At 49.1% G+C, this 13,614-nt stretch overlaps 1 protein-coding gene across 3 annotated transcripts; it reads left to right on the forward strand.

Moving 5' to 3' along the window:
- Nucleotides 1-9,516, forward strand: Snx11 (sorting nexin 11). 3 transcript variants are annotated; one of them, XM_052193954.1, is made up of 8 exons: nt 12-103; nt 2,051-2,110; nt 3,046-3,100; nt 4,310-4,396; nt 4,683-4,783; nt 6,415-6,510; nt 6,677-6,889; nt 8,144-9,516. In XM_052193954.1, the coding sequence occupies exons 3-8, from the start codon at nt 3,059-3,061 to the stop codon at nt 8,415-8,417; spliced, it is 813 nt and encodes a 270-aa protein (XP_052049914.1). In that variant the 5' UTR covers nt 12-103; nt 2,051-2,110; nt 3,046-3,058; the 3' UTR covers nt 8,418-9,516. The 3 variants fall into 3 exon arrangements, with proteins under 3 accessions (XP_052049916.1, XP_052049914.1, XP_052049915.1); XM_052193955.1 differs by lacking the exon at nt 12-103 and adding an exon at nt 1,480-1,926; XM_052193956.1 differs by lacking the exon at nt 2,051-2,110 and having other exon boundaries at nt 1-103.
- The last annotated feature ends 4,098 nt before the right edge of the window (nt 9,517-13,614 follow it).

Below are 13,614 nucleotides of genomic sequence, written 5' to 3' on the forward strand. Positions count from 1 at the left end.
GCACCGGGGCACCGGCGACTCACCCGGAAGGAGAAGCCGGGATCAGACTATATGGTGCAGTGCTGGTGGTGTCGCTGTGGAGAGCTGCTGCTGCTGCTCTTAGGTGAGGGGGCGTGGGCAGGGCCGGGGCTCGTAAGTGCTGCTTGAGAATGGGATGCCGGCTTGAGCAGTAGTGGTGGCATTTGAGTGATGGCCTCGGTTGACACGCTAGGGAAGGGGCTGTCTTACCGCCCGGTGTGAAAGTGAGGGCTTGCTTGGGACTCATGAAGAAAGGAAGCCTGGGTTTTCAATAGACGTTGAAAGTAGTCTTTCCGTCCCGAGGTTAGCCGCGAAAAGAGAAGGACTATTTGGCTGGTTTCCATCTAAGTTTGCTAAAGAATGGAAAGGAGCGGCCGGAGTCGGAGTTTAGGGATGTCTACCCAAGTGGCCGGCAGTGGAAGGCAATGGCAGATATTTTTGGCAGATACTGGAAATTATGCTCGCCTCTGTTACGGCTGAAAAGTGGAAACAGCTGTTTGATGGACAGGACAGATGGAAGGGCTTCCTGGAGCACCTGTGGGTATTTAGAAAGGCGAGGTTTTTGAGTTGAGTAAGGAAGGGCGGGAGGCCCCATGGTGCATTCTTTTTTACAGCCCGATAAATATGTTTTTTAACATGTCCCTTGAAGTAGTTTAAGTGGCAGAGAAAATGAGAGGGCTTTGAATTGCTCCCCTGAATTAGTAGTTGTGAGCTTTACAATGCGTCAAACTTTGTACATACCAAAACCCGGTGGGTTTTCTCCGGCACAGTTGGTGCTGGTACTGTTGAGGGAAGCAGAGAGCACTTCAGATGGGATGGAAGAGGCCCCAGGAATGTAGTTAGCATTAAGTAAGTTTCCTAACCTTTGGAGGTTACTTGATTTTGTCCTTCCTTATTGGATGCACAGATCCACCTCTTTGGACTGGTCACAGAGTTGAAGTTAAGCACTTGATGCTTTTCCAGGAATGGAACTGAGCTCCATTTTCTTCCGAAGAGTGGTGTCGTTGTTGTTAGAAATGGAGTCTGGTTTTTTGCAGTTTCAGTGTCTTAAGAAAATTGACAACCAGAACCTTCTCAGTGCCTCTAACACTTAGCTTTGCACCTACAGAGCCTCAGGAGGCGTGGGATGTCTTAAAAGCCAGTTTATGATTATTTGTTTCTATATGAAATTAGCTCCAAAATAAAGGAGAAAAACTTCCACATGGGGGTGCTGCAGGCCCCTAGCAAACTCTTGTTTAGACCAAACGTTTGATGAACCGTTAGTTATTGAACTAGAGTCTTGAATTTCACAGTCTTTTTCACTCAGAGAGGTGTGATCTCCCCAAAGTGGAAAGATGACTTTCTTTCTTGTCATCTTTTCTGTTGTACTACAAACACAAACAAAACCAAACAAAAAATCACTTCAGAATATTTAACTTTCTGTTCTTCTGCTGGCAGTTTATAGCAAATGCCTGAAAAGAGAAGAGACGGGAAAGCCCCAGCAGGTTAATTATTCACGGAAAGTCTGTTGGTTTTGGTCACAGATCTTTGTCTGTTTCCATCTGGACTGTCGTTTTGGGTTATTGGGGAATTGAGATTTCCTGCATTTCAGTTTAGGGCCTCTTGGAGGTGGTGACTGCTGCGGATGAAAAGCCAGACTGTCAGCAAGAATGCTGTTTATTATGGTGTTGAAATCACAAAACCTTGGGTTTGCTCCACAGTTCAGCTCCATTTTGTTATCTCCGTGTAGCTTTGTCCCTGCATGCAATGTCTGTCTGTAGAGAGACCTTCTGGGATATTGGAAAGCTTTGCGAAAGCTGTTTGCTCTGCTGATTTCATGCAGTAAACGAGTTCCTCTTCCTTTGAAACATTAGCCCTGTGTTAGCAAAACATAAACTAGACGGAAGCTCATTATGCACTCTTCTAATGGTAAGGCAGAACTAATAAGAGAATGTGTTTAAAATTAATTGTGGGACTGTAAAAAAACGAGTGGGTGTGCGAATGGGCATGGGAGGAGGCGAGGGAGAGCTTAGAGAGAGTCTTGTTTTCCCAGGGGCCAGCCCGCATCATTTGTTGGAAGTACATATTGGCTGAAGTCAGTTTTCATTTCAAGGTAAATTGGAAAGGGAAATTAAACCTTATTGTTCTGCTCTTAAGAGAGAGGAAGGGGTGGAGGCGGCAGCCAGAGTAGATGCCGCTGGAGTGGTTCTAGGAGTAACAAGATTAGTGCTGTATTTTAACAGAAGGTGACATCATGGGCCCCTTTGGAATCCAGTAACCCTGTGCCACAGCCTTCATGGTCCCCTTGTTGGAGTGGGCGATGTCGCTGTATGCATAAACTACCACACTGGGGGAAATCAGTGGCTTCAGCTTTAATGAATCTTTACAAAGGAGCAGAATGCATCCTCAGTTGACCTGAGAAGCTGTGGGGTGCATAGGCAGAGGTACAAACCGGATGGCATGTCAGGATCGCAGTTGACTATAGTGGTTGGCTCCAGGTCTGGAGAGCTGGTAAGAGAAGGTGGGAAACTCTAACTGGACTCTTCAGCTGGGTGCTCCTAGGAGCACTCACCTGTATGGAGGTGACTTCGGTTAGCAAGACAAAGAGAGTTTGGTATTTGTAAGGACTTAGTTGTTTCTAAACAACCAGGAGGGGGCGCTGGTAGGTTCAGTTTCAAAGCCATGTTCCACAAGATTGCTAAGCCACAGTCCTTGGGCAGAAGTTTTCCAATGGAACCCACCTGCCTCTCTGGCCACAACAGACTTCTCCTCATGCCCCTAGGAGCTCTAGATCGCGGTGGCTTTGTAGAGCGTCCAGCAGTAGTCTGAATGGAGGCAAATTCCCCAGGGCTTTTAGCTTGTGGCTAACTATTGTGGGCTTTACCCCCTTCCTCTTTCAAGTTTTACACATAATTGGGTTGGGAGAAAGTTGCCTATCTGGGTTTCCCCAAGGGACATCTATTAAAAACTTTGGGGGTTTTTCTCAGACAAACCTGGTAAGGGCATGCTAACTGTGCTTCTTCCCATGTCTCTGCTGCTCCGCCTCAGATGCTCTCTTCCGATGGGCTTTTGGTGTAGGATGTTGGAGAACCAAGAACTGGAGGTAAGCGAAGTCTCCAGGTGGGTCAGAGCTGAGGGCCACTTAGGAGGAGGGGACACAGCCGGCAGCGCATCATCCGCAGGGCTTTCTCCCTATTAATCCTCCTGGTGTTTCTCATGGGCTCACATTAAAGCCAGGAGAAGGAAAGGTGTAGCAGTTGTGTGTGTGGAGAAGTGAGCCTCCATTTCCACTAACTCTTCCATTGGTAGGAATGTACTAGAATGTAAGCTTTTGTTAAATGAAGGCTTTGGTAATCACCTAAGAAATGGGGCTCATGAGAACATTCCCATGCATCTCTCTCACTGTGCTTTCTTGTCTACCTTTCCCCATGCGCGTTAAACTCAGGGCCTTGGAGTGCTCGGCTCTAGAACTGAGCTGTACATTTATATTCCTAGCGCTCTTTCTCTTTATTGATTGAGAGAGTCTCACTGTATGAGACTAGCAGTGGACCCAGCTGACCTTCAACTTAATGGTAATCCTCCTACCTCATCCTGAGTGTTGGGATTGCAGGAGGGAGCTGTTGTCCACAGCTCATTATTGATTGATTGGTTGGTTGGTTGGTTGAGTGTCACCAAGATCCTCAGGTAAGGCCTTGAACTTTTGACTCACCTGCCTCAGCCTTCCAAGGTAGGATTACCGGCCTGCACTATAATATTCTGGAGAACAGGGAATTTCATTTCTTGATTATGTTCTAGCTTAGCACAGTGCCTGACATGCGCTGGTGCTCAGAAAGTGCTTGTTGAACGAATGGAGAAATGACTGAAAGTTGGTACTAAGAAATGTTGGTGGGGGCTGGAGAGATGGCTCAATGGTTAAGAGCATTGACTGCTCTTCTGAAGGTTCTGAGTTCAAATCCCAGCAACCACATGGTGGTTCACAATCATCTGTAACGAGATCTGATGCCCTCTTCTGGAGTGTCTGAAGACAGTGACAATGTACTTAATAAATAAATCTTTAAAAAAAAAAAAAGAAAAAAGAAACGTTGGTGACTGCTGTGTGGTCAGAGCTGTCTTGCTAGCTGGGTGTGGTGCCTCATTGATCTCAACTCTGAGGAGGCGGACGGGCTTGAATTGCCACATGGTGAAGGGAGTTAGTCCACCTAGTGAGCTCCTGCCAGCCAGGACTCCAGAGCAAAAACCAAACAACATTCTGTCTGTATGGCTGAGCTGAACTGAAGGTGAAGGAACTTTTTTTTTTTTTCCGAACCTGCAGGAGGTGATCACAGTGCGAGTCCAGGACCCCAGGGTGCAGAATGAAGGCTCCTGGAACTCTTACGTGGATTATAAGATATTTCTCCATGTGAGTCAGGCTTTGTGATGGGGTCAGCTGCAGGGCTGTGGGCTGTGCTGAGGTAGAAATGATTTGTGGGTGTTCCTGACAGCCCAAGACAGAAGATTTACAAGAAGGAGTAGGGAGAGGAAGAGCTTGAGGAAAAGAGAATCCTTTCAGGCTGCCTGGTGGCATCTTGGTCTGGGACCCACTAGCCTGATTATCTGTCCCCTTAATGAGGGTGGTGGTGGTGGTGAACTCATGTGGGAGTAAGGTTTTTCCCATTTAAACCCCTCTTCCGGACTTTCTCCCATAGACGAACAGCAAGGCCTTTACTGCCAAGACCTCCTGCGTGCGACGGCGCTACCGTGAGTTTGTGTGGCTGAGGAAGCAGCTACAGAGGAACGCCGGTTTGGTGTGAGTTTCTCTTGTGCCTTCTCAGGTCTGAATGGATTTGGGGGTGATTACAAGGGAGCTAGAGCTCAGAGGGAGAAGAACTTAGAGCGTGCCAGGCCGACGAGCTTGAGAAATGCTTGGACTCAGGTGTTTAGGTCAGGGAAAGGAAGCCTGCAGTTCTCCCTCCGTTCATGCCGTTTGATCTAACAAAACCATATGAACGGAAAAAAGTGAACACACATCCTCCCCTCTTCCCACATAACAATTAAAAAAAAAAAGTTCTGTGTGCTCTGTAACAGAAGCTGAGAACATGCAACAGTAACTTGCCACAACTTACCTCATTTTTAGAAATTTCTGGGGCTGGAGTAAGTACTCTTTTGGTTTGGTTTAGTTTTGTTTTCTGAGATAGAGCCTGTGTGTGGCTCCAGCCTGGCCTCAGATGCCCCATCTTCTTGCCCGAGCCTGCAGGGTAGCTGAGATGATAAGTAGTGTATGTGACGTGGAGGAGTTGGCATTCCTATGAAAGGATGCAGCAGCCTGCGTTCTACCGTGTAGAGCTGGTGCTGGGGAGGTGGGTGTTGGTAAAATGGTTGTCATGACGCATGAGCTGAGCCCAGGTCCTTAGCCCCCAGTGCTGAGAGACAAGAGATGGGAAATCCTAGGGGCTTGGTAACCAGCTAGGCTAGCTAACTGGTGAGTTCAGGGTTCGGGGAGAGAGTCAGTTTCAGCAAATGAAGTGATGGTGATTGGGGGTAGACACCCTGTATCAACCCTGGGCTTCCACCCGTATGTTTATACACATGCTCACCCATACCATTGCCCCCCCCCCCATTGCTCCCCTACACCAATGCAGAGCACAAAGGCAGGAGAGCTGGGTGTAGTGGAGCAGGCCTGAATTCCTCCCATGTAGGAAGCAGAGTCAGGAGGATTACTGCACATTCTAGGCCAACCAGGGTGATAGCATATTGAGGCACGTCTCACAAAGGCCCCAAAGGGGCTGGAGAGATGGCTCTGTAGTTAGGAGCACTTGATGCTCTTACAAAAGAGATTGTTTGGTCAATCTACATCAGATTGCCCACAACTGCCTGTGATTACAGTTCCAGGAGATTGGTTCTCTTCTGGCTTCTATGAATACCATATATACATGGTGCACTGAACATCCAGTGTGGATACATAAATAAAAACTAAGATATTAAGAACTCCCCCCCAACCTCCAATAAAAATGAACTAGAAAAGCAAGTGATGCTGGAAGTGGGCACACTAGGTGTAATGCCGTGATGCGGGGTGTGGGCACACTAGGTGTAATGCCGTGATGCGGGATGTGGGCACACTAGGTGGAGTGCCACAGCAGCATGGGTTTGGAATCCTAGACCTGGGTGCTAGCTTAGTTGTGTGACACTGGAGTTTCATGTCCCCTTTCTGGTTTCCTAAAAGGAGGAAAGCTTTCCTCGTGGTTTTTAGGAGGATTTAATGCCATGTTTGTGGACATTTAATGCAAAGTGCCTGCCACAGAGCACACCATCAGTGTTAGCTCTGTCAAGCCCCTTTACCAAAAGACACCGATATTAACTGACCTGCTTTCTCAGGGATTCTTTTGGATGGGGTTGGGGTGATATTTCATTTACCTTGGGTGTCACGCTACGATTCCACAGGCCTGTTCCGGAACTTCCTGGGAAGTCCACTTTCTTTGGTGGCTCTGATGAGTTCATTGAGAAGCGACGTCAAGGTCTCCAGCATTTCCTGGAAAAGTGAGTGGACATCGGGACAGCCCACCATTGTGGAGGCGGGGCCACCAAGTTTTACTTGTGCCCTCCAGCCTCCAGTGCCTGATGAAGCCAGCTGGAGGGGGAGGGGTGGGCAGAGGGGGAGAGGATGCTAGTTACTTGTCCTGTGGTGTCCTCTCTGTTGCTGTAGGGTCCTGCAGAGCGTGGTTCTTCTGTCAGACAGTCAGTTGCATCTCTTCCTCCAAAGCCAGCTCTCAGTGCCCGAGATCGAAGCCTGTGTCCAGGGCCGGGGTGCAATGACGGTGTCTGATGCCATTCTTTCCTATGCGATGTCGAACTGTGGCTGGGCCCAGGAGGAGAGGCAGAGCACCTCTCACCTGGCTAAAGGAGACCAACTCAACAGGTAGGAGCTGTTAGGTGCCCAGTGACACAGGACACCCATGGGCATGCCCATGTGTTGGGAAAGAAATGTCACAGTGTTGGTAACCTTGGAAAGGCCTGGTTCTCTTTCTTGAATGGGAAACTAGAGGTCCTGTTGAAACTGAGGGAGAAAGAAGGGGAAGACTTCCTTGGCTGGCTTTTTTCTTTTTGTTTAAGGCAGATTCTTACACTGGCCCATCCTGGCCTGGAGCTCACTGCCAGGCATCCCATGCCAGGCTTCCTCTATTGGTGATCTTTCTGCCTCAGACTTGAGCTCAGGGATCTAGGTGTCTAAATAACACTCTATTTTAGATCACCCCTTGCTCCCTCCTTCCCTCCCTCCATCCCTCCCTTCCCTTGCTTCCTTGATAGGCTCTCATGTGTAGCCCCAGCTGTATAGACCTACTATGTAGGCTACTTGCTCTGTAGACCAGACTGGTTTCAAACTAACAGAGATCTGTCTGCTTCCTGAGTGCTGGGATTAAAGGTATATACCACCATAGCAGGCTCTTTTTAAAAATGAATGAATGAATGGTTGTGGTTCTGGGGCTTCACCTGTTCTGCCCCAGCCCTGTCTTTAGCTCTTGGACCATGCTTCTGTTCTAAATGAAGAGACGTCCATCAGTGAGCAGCGGCTCTTCGTTGCCCCTGGTAACCATAGTGTACTTCCTGACTGGATCTGCCTGTCCTTGACATTTCACACACACAGTTGTACGGCAGGTGGCTTGGTGTATTCAGCATAACACTTTACTTTTTTTTTTTTTCCAAGACAGGGTTTCTCTGTGTAGCCCTGGCTGTCCTAGAACTCACTCTGTAGACCAGGCTGGCCTCGAACTCAGAAATCTGCCTGCCTCTGCCTCCCAAGTGCTGGGATTACAGGCGTGCGCCACCACCACCTGCTGCTTTAAATATTTTTTTAAATTTTATTTTGTCAAGTGTGTATGTTTGCATATGTGTAGTCATGGCATATATGTGGGGATCAGAAGACAATTTGTTGGTCAGTTCTCTCTTCTGCCATATGGGTCCTGGGGATTGAAGTCAGTCATTAGGCTTGGTAGTGGGGGCTTTCTGCCCACTGAGCCATTCTCTCTACTCCAGCGCATCTCCATACATCATTTATTTTTATGGCTGAATACTTCTGTGAATGGTCATGGGACCTCTTCATCTACTTTGCCTGTCTCTCCATTTTTATCATGTAGTCACGCCTGTCTTTCCTTTCCTCTCTCTTTCTTCCCAGTTGCTGCTTTCTTCCAAGATCAGGGAGGAGGAACTCCCCTTCACCACCTCTCAGTGAAGAGAAGGAGCACTTAGAAACGTGGGCTCCAGTGATCGACTCTGAGGGCCCATCCTTAGAAAGCCCCATGCTGCCCCCCAGCTCCTCGCCAGCCCGCTGTGAACCTGCAAGACCCGATGAAGGACGCTCTGTGGCCCAGCCTGTGAAATGGGCTGTGGCAGCGGACCATACTGTGCCTTCGGATCCTGGTCAGACAGACACAGTGTGGGGAAAGTGAGCTGTGGCTGATCTTATTCTCCTGGATGGTGGGGAAGATGCCACGGTCACATTCAGGTGGCATTGGGGGCAGGGCAGGTGTCGGGAAAGCTGGGTCGTTAAACAACTTCCATTCAAATCTACTCAGGTTTGTTATGCAGAGGTTGTGGCTGCCTGTTATATCTCCTCCATGGGAATAAATGCCACACTGGTGTTTGTGCGTTACGCACAGGGCCCAGAAGGTGTTGGTTTTAAATAGAACTGTATTTACTTTCCCAGGAAGTGAGTTTCTTCAGGTGTTTGTTTAAAGAGAACTGTCACAGCTGAATGTTTGGGGAACCCCTTGGCAGATTTTTAGCTGCCATGTTGAACATTGTCCCAACAGAAAGTTTCTGTCGTTCTCTTCCCTTTGTGGCAGGCTTCGGTTTTCGCTCCAAGCCCTGGAGCATTTTGGTTCTGGGAGGCTGATCTCTTTCCTGCCTCCTTGTGTGGACAGAGTGGTGAAGACGTATTCCCCACCTTCTTGCCTTCCAGTAGATGGCCATGGTGTGACTATTTGCTGAGGTTTCCAGCATCTTCCAGGACCTTGCCAGGTTGAGTGGGGCCTGAGAGCTTTTAGGCAGTTAAAGCCTATCCAGGCAAAGTGGCCACGGCACTTTTGGGAAAGGCACAGGTCGGAGGTGTGGCTTTGGCAGAGGCCGCTCTAGGCTGCCCATCTTTTGCTTATAAAGCAGAGCTAGTGTTTCTGCAGGGTGAAGGTGGGCTCCCTTCTTTTTTAGATCCCTTTCCTCTCTTAATAACAACTCCTTACCTCCAGGGCTTTGGCTGCCTGGGCCTACTGCTGCTTTTTTGTTAGTGGGGCGCACAGGCTCTGCTTCAGCCTGGAAGTGAGGGCTCTGGGGATGGAGGTGAGGAGGCAGAAGCTGTCCTTCAGATGGGCGTGCAGCTTGGGTGGGCTGGGCTCACCTTGCTGCTGCTGCTGTGCTCTCGGGTTTGTGTGTCTTTCTCTCCCTCTGGCTGTCCACCCCGGCTGTGGTACTACTGGCCTGCATTGTGGGATTGTCATGGCATTTAGTTCAGAGTTGAGGGGCTTTGGCCTGAAATAAAATGCAAGTATTTAAGACTGTTGTTGCAATTTGTGTCTAACAAGCTGTAGCAGGGAAGGTGGGAGTGAGAGCTGGCGGGAGTTACTTTCATAAATCATGAATTTATCAGCGTGGAAATAACACCGTAGAACTGTGCGCTGGAGCTCTCCTGCATTGTGTGTGAGACTCAGGTTCGCCGCTGCAGGAGGGACGGTTTTCCAGAGAGCTAGGATGCGGCTCTTCTCAGATCTGGGCATGAACCTTGTTAGGTATAATTTACCTGATGCTGCTTCCGTCTTCGAAGCCTGTCTGAGGTGCCAGGTGCTAAAAGAGAAATAAAGTTTGTCAACAGGCAGATGCAAAGCCTGGGCTGCAGTTCATCCCTCCTTCCAGCCGCCTCCCCTGGGTCTCTCCTTTATATGGTGCATCAGAGCGAAGCGAGGATAGAAAACCTGCAGAGGCAAATCCAAAATGTCAAAAGAAGTTCATTTAAAAGGGGGAAAAAAAACTCCGTACACAACCCTCACAAAACCCGACAGATGCTAGGCTAATGGCATCCACTCTGCCGATTGGTGGGGATGGCTCATGAATATTAATGAGTCCAATGCTCCAAATGGTGCAGCTGTGAACCCAGCTGTGCCTGAAGCTCTCTGATCTCAAAACTTCCAGACAGGAGCCGGAGGTGGTCTGTGTCAATTCCCTACTCAGCCAAAAAACAGCAAGCTGGGTTGGCCTCCTCCTCTCCTCTCCTCTCTTCCTGGAGTTGGCGCTAGGCAGCCAGCTCTTGCCAGCAGGCCTGGCTGCTGGGACAGCAGGCACTCTTCAGACATGGCTGTGGTTTCTCAGACTCCCAGCTTTTTTAATGATCCATTAGCAGCAGTGCATACAACAGCACCTCAGTTAATGTGAGGCCAGGCGCCTTCTCATCTTAGTCTTGTGCTGAGTTAGGTATTGGCTGGAGAAGATGTCCGAAGGAGAGAGCTTTCCTAATAGCATGGGCCCACTTACCAGAAAAACAGCAGCATCGGTGAAAATTCCTTTTCATCCAGGCAGTGCCAGAGTCCTTCCGCATTTTTCTCTGCCCAGTGTGTGTCGAAGTCCAGCTACCCCAGCTGGATGGCTTCTGTGTGAGAGATGAGTTGCTAGCTGTGGGGAGTGGCCCACTGAGTTGTATGGAGGAATCAAAGTACTTTTTATTTTGATCTGAGCTCTGAGGCAAATTTGGTGCCTGCTTTAGTCACAGCTACTTCTGTGACCCAAGTCTAGTCAGCTCCCTAATTTGTGCTGTGATCAGTAGGGGACTGGTGAGGACTGAGAGGAAGGTTATTTCAGATGGGGGTTGGGGTGAAAGAAGGAAAGTTCTGATGTCAAAACAGTTTGGTATAAGCTGTTTGATTTGATAGGAGTCAGCAGGGTAGGTGAGCGTCATACTCCATTTCTCCCTGAGGAAGCTGGGCTGAGTAAGACTTGTTAAAAGGCAGTTTTAAAATGGCTGGTCAGGGCCTGGAGGTTGTGTCATTTTTATATTCTGTGTGTCTGATCTTTGTCGGAGGTACTTTGAAGTCTATATTACAAAGGTGTAGTGGTACACACCTATAATTCCAGCACTTGGGTGTTTCAGGCTAGCCTAGGCTACAAGGGGTCTTCCAGGGCATCCTGGGCTATAGTAAGAAAGTGAACAACAGTAAACAAATCTCACGCAGTCAGTTTGCTGGATGCTAAGGCCTTAGATCCCCCACTACTGAGTCCTACACGACTCCTACCTAGCTTTGCTCAGAGGCACCATCTCATACCAGGTCGGATTAAATTAGCTCTGTCTTTGTGTTTGTTTGTATACCACATCTCTTGCTTAATATTCTAAACAGAGTAGGGGGACTCCAAATGGATCACAAGATGCAGGGGTCATCAAAAGTAGAAACAGGATCTGAGCGTCCCCTGGCCTGATTCACCAAGGCTGTAGGAACTGGAGCACCTGGCCTTTGTGGATGTGAGAGGAGCACTGCAGAGGCTCTGGGAAGTCAGAGCCACTTCCTTCTTCACGTGTGGGCAGTGGGCAGTGACCGTAAGCCTGAGGGCAGCCTCTGCCAGGAGGCAGTCGTTCCTGTGGAGCCTGGCTCACAGGAACCTTTGGACTACAGATAAACACCCTGCCCCCAGTCTCTTTACCGCCATACTTCCTGAAAGGTTTCCACAGCTCACTTTGAAAGCTACCCCACCTCCCCAAGCTCTTGTGTAAAGGAACTGTTTTGGAAATGGCTGTAGAGACTCAAGTGTGCTTTGGCCCTTCCCACAGAGTCTTGATATAGGAGAGATGGTGTCTTGGGGGGAGAGAGACAGCCCAGCCTTGGTTGTGACTAGATGTAGAGGGGGAAGCTGGTGACCTCGAATCTCTCCATGCCATCACCTGCTCCGTCCACAGGCAACCTCCACTTGAAATGCTAGCCCTGTACCCCGTACTTCGACTCAGCAAGCAAGAACTACGTGGTGGTAAGAAATGACTGGAAAGTTGGTGAGGGGTTTCCCTCTCGAGAGCTTCTGTGATCTTCAGATTATGGGAAACCACCAACTAGAAGTTCAAGTCTTTCCTGCCCTTTGGCTAACTAACCCCCTTTTCTCTCGTTCTATCAATCCAAAGGCGCCAGCGTGTCGGTTCTTCCCATAAATATAATAAGCTTGTGTGTCTCTTCCCTTAGTGGCTGTGATAGTAGGAGAATCCTGACCCAACAGCAAGCCTGACCTGAGGCCCTCGGGCAGAAGGCCTGGAACAGTGAGAGCTGCAGGCAGTCTGTTGGAGGCAGTGCAACCTGCCTACTGTAAGCTACAAGACTTAGATATATTCTACCAATTAGGGCACATCTGTTCAGAATGCTGAAAGGCGGGCACTGTCTCTTTAAGAGCCATCCCACTCCTCTCCTTGAGTGATGAGGGCTGAGAGCACCGGGGAGTCGGATGCTGATTAAACAGTCCTACTGCCGAGCTCTGTTAGAAAATTACTGTAATTATGATCTAGTCCCAGCAGAGGGATGAGTTCCAATCCTGCTAATAACCCTTCCAGGTGCCTCAGCTCCAGTGCCCAGGGGAGGCAGCATCGACAGGGCTCTGGCTGGCATTGCAGCAGGCACTGGCCCTCCTGTGTGGCATGACAGGCAAACACAACAAAGGCACCAGACCCTCATCCTGTCTCTGCGCCTCCTGAGAAGGTGTGGATTTTGGTTGTGGTTTTGTTTGTTTGTTTGTTTGCTTTGTTTTGTTTCTTTGTTTTGTGTTTTGGTTCTTGACAGAACTCTAGGGAGTCATTTTGTATGAGAAAACTTTCCTCTAAACTAACAGTGACAGCCAGGAAAATCACAACTGTGGGACAGCAAGCCTGTCTCGAATCCCTCTCTTCTGTGTGTGTGTGTGTGGGGGGGGGGGGTTGCAGTCAGCATCCCCAAGTATCACATGTAGCACCGGTCTCAGCTAGCCTGGGGTTAGAAAGGATCCAGGGCTACTGGATCCTCTGAGCTGCATTAAAATGCTGCTGGTTCTCTCCCTCTTGCTCTGAAGTAGTATTGCGTCCCAGTCAAGTGTTCCTAGGCTACTTTTCCCAATTCCTGTCATGGAAGGGAGAGGCAGGGAGAAGTAACCACAGAGTTCCAGGCTGGCAGGCCTGCAGCGCTGAGCCTCCATGGGTGGCCCTGGTCATTCAGACCCTGGCCATTTTTTTCAGCATGAATCTGCCGCAGTGCAGGACTGGTGAGTTCAGCGTGGAGCAGGAGCAACCTGTGTGAGGCCTCAGTCCCGAAGCACCTGTGGCTTTATGTATTGTCTTCCCTGCTCTGCCGTGAACCACTTCTGTGAGCATTATCTAGTGGTTAAAGCACAAACATTTTGAAGGCAGGCTAGGCTTTGAGACTTTTCTCAAGTGCAGGTGGGGCTGGGTAGAATTTCCGGGTAGAATTTCCAAACTGTCAGGGACGTTTGGTGATACCCAGAAGACATTTTTTGTTGTCATAAGTAAGGGTGTGTGAGGGGTTGGAATGGCAGGGAGTGGGATGACAGTGATACCAGGGATGCTGTTGAATGCCCTCTGGAACCCTCAGCAAAATACATTTCTCTGACTTATGGCCAGGCGTGGTGTTTCCCTCAGTCCCA

The sequence above is a fragment of the Apodemus sylvaticus genome, chromosome 10 (genome assembly GCF_947179515.1).
Source record: "Apodemus sylvaticus chromosome 10, mApoSyl1.1, whole genome shotgun sequence".
In the NCBI taxonomy this organism is placed as follows: Eukaryota; Metazoa; Chordata; class Mammalia; order Rodentia; family Muridae; genus Apodemus; species Apodemus sylvaticus.